The sequence below is a fragment of the Sinocyclocheilus grahami genome, unplaced genomic scaffold (assembly GCF_001515645.1).
Source record: "Sinocyclocheilus grahami isolate Dianchi unplaced genomic scaffold, SAMN03320097.WGS_v1.1 scaffold280.1, whole genome shotgun sequence".
Taxonomy (NCBI): Eukaryota; Metazoa; Chordata; class Actinopteri; order Cypriniformes; family Cyprinidae; genus Sinocyclocheilus; species Sinocyclocheilus grahami.
This window is the reverse complement of record NW_015505459.1, coordinates 1,612,768-1,620,802: the sequence shown is the minus strand read 5'-3', so window position 1 is coordinate 1,620,802 and position 8,035 is coordinate 1,612,768. Positions and strand designations below refer to the sequence as shown.

The window sequence follows — 8,035 nt, the reverse complement described above, 5'->3', positions numbered from 1 at the left end:
TATATATATGTAAGCTGACAGGAGTGAGTGTTTCGATCATAGAACAGTATACAATCTCAAAGACAAAATACACGATGACAATAATATACACAATGACCTGAAGGATACACTGTTCATTCAAGGAAAGGTTTTCCTATGAATGAATTAGTAGAAAAGTCCATTCCTTCTGTGCCTTGGGGATTTTCCTTATGAAAAGACAGTGCTTTTCCCTGCTCACATTCCATGAGGTTGTAAAAGTATCTGGTGTCAGGGTTGCCATGGTTTGGTGTCATTTGCAGACATCCTGGCATCCAGTTTATTGGGTGAGGGGACTGTGGCGATTTGTTAATCTAATGAATAACTGATTTGTTAAATCAAATGAAAAATTGTGTGTTTGATTGGTCCAGACGTTACAATTGTCAAACAATGAGAAGCTTAGCATTTTGGCATTTTGCAAATCTAGCAGCATATAAAACACTCTCTGTCGATCTCTCCGTGGCTCAAAACGCTTAAATTCGTTCCAAAGTTCAGATTTAGCAGAATGTGGAACAGCAGTGAGGTTCTCAAGTCTCTTCTTGAGGAGTTCTTGACATAACAGACTGCCACAGATACTAGCTATATATCACTGCAGCCATATAGATTCAGCTGAGTCACACAGAAGAGAGAGCGAGAAAGCGCACAGAATGAAATAGATTAAAGTTCAATGGCTTAGTAAGTGTGTACTTCAAGGAATCTGTTTCTGTGTGATAGTTTCAGGATAAAAATGGAGAACTGCAATCTTGTTTGGATTGCTAATCTTGATTTAGGAAAAGAATGATGGTCGCGTTCTAGGTGACTTCCTGAAGTTTTTAGGAGACACAATTGAATTTTTTGAGCACATTCAGGTTGATATGTGCTGTATGAATAGAGCTGCGGTCAACAACGTGATCTATGAGCTTAAAACATTGGTTCTCAAAATTTTGGACTCAAAGGCCCCCCGTTGTCCAAAAGGTATTTCCAAAATTGACTGGTATTTCTGCTGTAATTATGACAACGCTGCTTGTTTTCTTTTTTATTAACGTGAAAATATTTTATTGATATTGCATTGGTATATTAAACTAATTACCTGTGATTAATTTTTTGATTTCTGAAGTTTCATGAACCGAATGTCCTTCAATAAAAAATTATTAAGGGGGGATTTTAATTTTAAATCTAATTTAAATTAATATTCGATTTTAATTTAAGTAAACAAAACCATTTATAGTATGAAACAGCATAGTGTCTAGAAGTAATATTTGGACAGAAATTGTCATTATTAAATTGTGGATTTTGTAAAAAGTATAAATATTCCATTTAAAATATACTGAAATGGAAAATTTTTAAATGGTCTTTTAAAATAGGCTATACAAGTTTAATATTATATTTTAGGTAATTAAAATAGCTAAAAGAGATTACAGTGGTGTGGTGGTCAGGCTGATGTGCTTGTGTACAGTGTTTAGTATTAGTATTATTTATACAGTATAGTATTATGGTATTTATTAATATTTTGAAATAGCTTCTATTAGTATATTTTTTGGAAATGGTCTTTGCAGCATGGTCTTTGCAGCAGGAACAAGTCAAGGCTATTGTGAATTATCAAAGAGAATTGACTGTGGTCATACACAGTACTCAACCCTCTCATGTTTGCTGTTATATGTGCAATACACTTGTCACAATGTTATGTTAAATATGGTTGTATGAATATAGCCAGAGAGATTTCTAAACCTCAGAAAAACCTTGTATACTGTACAGTGAGAGTGTGTTTACTCACTTTAACATTCAACATAAAGCTGGAGGCTGAAGCATGTATTTACAGACATAGGAAAGGGAGGGACGGAATTAACATGGAGAACAAAATTAACCCTAACGTCAAGAGACAAATGGGAACTAATTAAAAGGATCCTTGAAAAGAAATTTAGGCACATTCATAATATAATGAGCCCATAGAAATGCGTCTGTAAAATGGCCACCGTCTGGCCAGTCTAATATGATTTGGTTTTGGGATATATGAAGCAGAGTCACAGGCTCATTAAACTCGCCGGTCAGCCGTCCTCTCGTCTACATCAAACGCTTGTCTTCTTCTGTCCTCGCTCACTCCATCCATCACACAGAAGTTCAGTCATATTTTAAAGAGCCTGAGACGAGCCAAAAAAAGATCAGAACAGAGAGAGAGAGAGAGAGAAAACTGAGTTTGTTCAGAGCTTGTTTGAAATCACTCTGTTTGATGCTGTTTTAGTTTGACAGAAGCAGGCAAGTACATTAAAATTAGCCATGTAGTCATGTTAATGTTCATTTTAGATGACGTTTTAAAGCTATTAAAGTTATCCAGCCAAGCCAAGTTGTTTCCTCTTTGTCTTGTCAGTATTGCATAAATACGTATACTAATTTGCTTTAACATTTAACATTTTGCTTTAACAATTTACAGTACAGTTGAAAGAGGTCTCTTATGCTCACCAAGGCTGTATTTATTTGATCAAAAATACAGTAAAACAGTGGTATTATGAAATATTATTGTAGTTTTTATTTTTGTTCACTTATTATTAAAATGATTGTTTTCTATTTTAATGTATTTTAAAATATAATTTATTCCTGTTATGGCAAAGTTTAATTTTCAGCTGAAAATATGCTACAAATAATACAAAGATGTATGAGAAATCCATCAATGGTCAGACACACACACACATTACAAGCAATCTTGTAGCAGTATTTTAGTCTTTAGGAATGTTCACAGGAAACAAAATATTAAGAAAGGGGTTCAATTGTTGAGTGTGTTGTGTGCAGCAGACCCCTGCTGTTACAATGAACAAATGCAATGAGAGCTACGATTCCCAGCTGAGACTAGAACAGTTTTAATGGCAGAAAACAGAAAGGGAATGAGAGAGAGAGAATACAAGAAGAGATCAGAAAACTGGGGCTTGTGTATGAATGTATGTGTGTATGCCTATGTATCAATGTCATTGTTGGGGAATAGAAATGTGCTTTGTCAAAGAGTGTGTGTAGTGTATATGGTTGTTTTTGGTAATGCCATATCCTGGACACTACCACAATGGCAGCACCATAGTATTCTTTGAAGGGCTGCACAAAATAATAATTTATAAATTGAAAGAGTGAGTGACCAAACAATGAACAGTTCATCATGATGATCATTTACTCCCTTTCGTGTCATTCCAAACCAGTTTGTCTCCTTTTGTGGCCTACAGTAGAAGGAAAATCATTCGGACTGACGTGTGGGTGAGTAAATGATGACAGAATTTTCCTATTTTGGTGAACTATTCTTTTAAAAGTCCTCTTACTGTCAAGACATTTACAAGTTTGGATACCGAAGTAGATGCAGAGTCTGACAGCTTCTCATTTCTGAGACGGCTAACAGCCCACACATAAACTGAACCGCTAGAGGAGAGATAGTCAGTGAGAAGAAAGCCAAGAGAGGAGATAATAGAGGAAAATAAGTAAGTTAAAACCAAGGACATCTCACAGGGAACAGCAGAAGAAAGAGTACAAGAAATGCAGTTAAAAGAAAGAAAGAGAAAGGCCAGGATTACACAAACACCAATTCCAGGAGAAACGATTAGAAAGCAGAGTATGAAAAGCATGAGTCATCAACTCCAAAAACTGCTGCGGTCTTTGAATTTATCGAATGATCTCTTTAGACTCATTTAGTTCTTACATCTATTCACATTTCCAGTATGAATCTCAATTGCACAGGTTGCCCATGGTCAGTGATTGACAGTGGCATTTGCATGTTCATGGTTCTTGAGGCAGGACTTTTAAGTGCAAGGTTTCTAAGGTCATATTCCATCTCTGGAAGGTCACAGCCTTAGCCTACTGAAACACACGCTGTATCAAGTTCACTAAATTAGGAGCGACTGTAGTCAACAGTCTCTTGTTTTCTGATCGATTGCTGGGGCTGTAATGTACAGAAACTCAATAGATCAATTGCACACCCCTTCATAAGCCATGAGGAGCTTCTTTGATGCTTTTGTAAGCCATTCAAGTGTCAGTTTTTAAATGATTATTCCTCCTGAGCTTAATCGTGTCAATAGTTGTAGATGTTACAGTGGTTTTTAGTAGTCCCAAAACTGCATTTTGGCCTTCAAGGGCCAGTTTTACTAAACAGGGCAAATTAGCGCCAAGGCACAATTCTGAAACAGCACCTATGGGCGTGGAAATTTCTGCGGGTGGTTTACTAACAACATGCAAATTAAAGAACACAGACGCAATCTCATTTACGTATCGACCAACGCAATATACCAAGCGCAGCACAAATTAGTGTAGTCGCAAATAAAGAATAAAGAAATAAGTACAGTACAGTACAATGAAGGGTTGCAAGAATTTTTGATAGACCTGGTATTGCGTGACTCCTAGTTGAGGGTTCCAAGTCGTCTTTTATTTCCTGAAGCAAATAAAAAATAGCATGGCTTGGCAAATGATATGTTCGGATAATGTGTTCTTCTGGCATTCCAAATAAATTAATACGTGTGAAAAAAATCCTCTCCCTTCTACCACGAACTCTCTGTTTTCTGTGGTGCCTCCCCCTAGCAACAACTATTACAGCCATTTCAAGCGCAATATAGTTTAAGACGTGCTTTTTGGGGTGTTAAATAATGGTGCAAATACCAAATATTGACGAGCACACATGCTAGTAAATCACGTTGCGTGAGTCATTTGAATACTCTATTCCTAAATAAATTTTGCATCTGAAAGGGAAACTCCATGCATATTAAATAAGGTCATGCGCAAAAATAACTGTCCACGCCTTTTCAGCTCTAATTCTTCACTGCGCGTCTTTAGTAAACCCTGACAATAATATTTTTATGCCAAAAGAAGGTTTGCGCTGGCACAAGCTGTTAGTAAAACTAGCCCCAAGTTCGTTATTGTTTTGGGATTGTAACATATTTTGCTCTCTTTTTGCAGGTCTGTTACGTGAGAGTTTTATGGACGAGCCCGAAAGTCTTGTTACGTTGAACCTGCTGGTTGTCGCTGCAGTTTCCGCTTTCTCCACCGGGGCAGCGCTATCAGGCCTGGCAGTGTGCTGGATCATGGGTCAAAAACACCGCCACCGTGCGCACAGCAACACTCCTTCGTCCAGTAGTCAGCGGAAGAACGAGAAGGAACGGTGCATAATGGGACAAAGCAGGAGCGGCTCTGTGATGAGTGTATCCCGGCACAGCGGCACGGACCGGCCTCGTTCACAAGGTGAGACGCTCTTCGTAATGCCGAATGGTTGGGTCAAAGCGGGCGACTTGGATCCAGGTCTGCTTCCCACACCTGAGCAAACTCCCCTGCAGCAGAAACGTGGGCTACGCCTGTCTGATTCCGGATCCAGTTGGGACCAAAGCCAGACCTTCTTGAGCTCAGTGGGAACCCAGTGTCCACCTCCACCATCCACCTTGTTTCTCAGCTCTAAACTCCTGCAAGGATCTGGTCGACGCCATGAGGAAGCCATTGAAACCGGTATCGACCGCCAACGCTATGTCTCTCTCTCCAAGTACCGGGATCAGGGAATACGGCCAGGCACTCTTCTTCGCAAGTCGGCAGGTGAATACAACTACCCCATGACTCCCCAAGACTCCCCTGACCGGCGGAGAGTGGTGTCAGCGCCCAGCACCCAGATAGAGTACAGCGGAGAGCCTCTTCGCTGGACCCACGAAGGCTACATCTTCAGCAGTCATGGCATACCTCCAACGGGCCACCACTACACCCCGGCCTCGCAGCATCCTGCAGGACTGACGCGCTCCATGCTCCACGGGTCACGGGGGCTCATCGACCTGGCGGACTTCAGCCACCTGCTCGGGAAGGGAGGGAGCGATCGGACACCAACAGGCCAGTGAACAGAGAGGAACCAAGATGCGAGGAGTGGGAAATTGTAGAAACGTGAGCGGCTGAAACCTCATGTGGACTGCGGAGCGCAACCTGGCCAATCACAGCAGCTCTCTGTGTCTCTCGCTCTGTTTCTTTCCTCACCTGCTTGTCATCCTTTTCCTCATTTGTCTGGAACTGCTTGCATGAGGAAAAGCCAAAACTGGACCTCACTGCCAAGGATAAGAGCAGCCATTCCTACTGGAAACACCTCTTTCTTCTCTCTATTTATCACTCACAATCACACAAATATGTAGACAGAGATGTGCTTTTCCCTGTAGCTCTCATTCTTACTGACTGACTGTGAGTGCGGCTTACCAAACTTTATTGCGCCTTTATCAGATGGAGGAAAGAAGGGTAGACATCTTGAAGACTATCTATCCCTGAATCTGTTCAGACCTTGACTCTCTTTAGCAGGTTACCCTTTCAGCAGATTTGTAAGTTTAATATAACGACAGCATTTCATTTGGGACAATTGTTAACTCCAAATAAGAGGAAGAACCCAACAGTTTCTTGGAGTAATGACTCAGTGGTCAACGGTGGTTGTTGTTTCTGGTCGATACCAAACTCTAAACAAAGTGCTGTGATTACCGGCGTACAGGACACCCCATTTACATCAGTGTAAATGCTGGAGGAGCATATTTGGACAGGTTAACTGGTCGAAATTAAAGATTTGGAATGAACTTGTACTACGGAATCGCTTCCTCTCCCTTTCACATCACAGTGATTATTGATTGGTTCTAACTTCTTGTAGCTCATAAAAATTTACATTTTCTCCATAACATACGTAGCAGTGTTGTAGTCCTTGAGTCCTACAATACTGGACTCAGACTAAAGTCCATGTCCATGAGCATATTTTCTATGACTGATCGAGACCAGCTCATTCAAGCCCGAGTACAAATGCTCCTGAATATATGGTCTTGGCTTAAGACGGACTTGAGTAGTACACCCCTGATTCATAGAAAGATGAACTGAATCTATTTAAGCATATTAAACGGGAGAATAAACAGAAGCAAATTGCAGAAAGGGCCACATTAGCCAAAATAACAACACTTTCTGTCTCCATCAGCAGCACTTTTTCCATTATAAATGCTTGTGTGTGTGACATCACTACATGTGGGCAGGGCCCCGTCTCATGGTTCGCTTTGCAAGATTCACAGTACGCCAGTTGCATTGATGCATTATTTTGACCAAAATGTATGAAGAGAAAACATGAGATTTTTCTGTTGTATGCTTGGAAATCTTTTGTGTTTTATGACTTGTTCTCTGTCGAGTGATCTGAGGCCTTCACCTCAGTATTACCTCAGCCTTGAATTCAGACTTCACAAGAGAGAGAAACAGAGAGAGAAAACTTTGGTTGGATGAGTTTCGTGGCCTCAACCACGTGAATTTCTGTGTTCTGTGTAGCTCTGTGAGTTTTATCAGAGAAACGAAACTCTCTGAGAACTTCTGAACACACTGGATTCCAAGTCTTTTTTGTCTTTTTCTTTTGTTTCTTCCTTTTTTGTACAGTGAATTTTTTTACACAATATGTAAAATGTAACATGGAACAGAGAACTGTTTGCTGTTTTCTAAAAAGACACAATTAAAGACAGAGAAAGACAGACTCTGTCTTGAGGACCTTTGGACTCTTCTTCCTAAAGATGCCGTTTGACCTTTTGTTTCTCCTGGACTCTGAAGGAGAGCAAACGAGAATGGAAACCCAGAGAAAAGGAATCACAATGCGAGAACGAAAAGGACTGCAGTCAAGAGATGTAATGTGACTTAAAGCCAGTTACGTTATTGGGTGTGTGTTTGTCTGTGAAGTAACCAATCATTTTGCTTGTCATATCCATCATAATACACTTCCCCTCCTTTTTGTATTTATTTGCTTTGGTTTTGAAAGTTCTTCATCATCAACAGGGATCGTGGATTGCAAGTTTTCAGTCATGTGTCCCTAAGGCATTGTGACCTTATATCAGAAAACTAAAAGGGTAATTATCTAAAGATATCATAATCAAATGTACAGAAAAACACTCTCTGGCTCTGTTCCAAACCCTAGTGAGCTGCCTTTCTAAGGCAGTTTCATTCAAGATGGCAGACAGAGTTTACATTTATGAATTTGGCAGATGTTTTATCCAAAGTGACTTACATTGCAATTAGGGTATACATTTTATCAATTCATACATTCCCTGGGAAT

At 40.0% G+C, this 8,035-nt stretch overlaps 1 protein-coding gene across 1 annotated transcript in view; it reads left to right on the top strand.

Moving 5' to 3' along the window:
* LOC107600229 (semaphorin-6B-like) overlaps nt 1–7,300 on the top strand; it is a 133,381-nt gene extending 126,081 nt beyond the window's left edge. Inside the window, exon 17 of the mRNA XM_016292072.1 lies at nt 4,912–7,300. Within this exon, the coding sequence (XP_016147558.1) occupies nt 4,912–5,828 (917 nt within the window). The 3' untranslated portion in view covers nt 5,829–7,300. The remainder of the gene's footprint in view (nt 1–4,911) is intronic.
* Nucleotides 7,301–8,035: the final 735 nt, after the last annotated feature.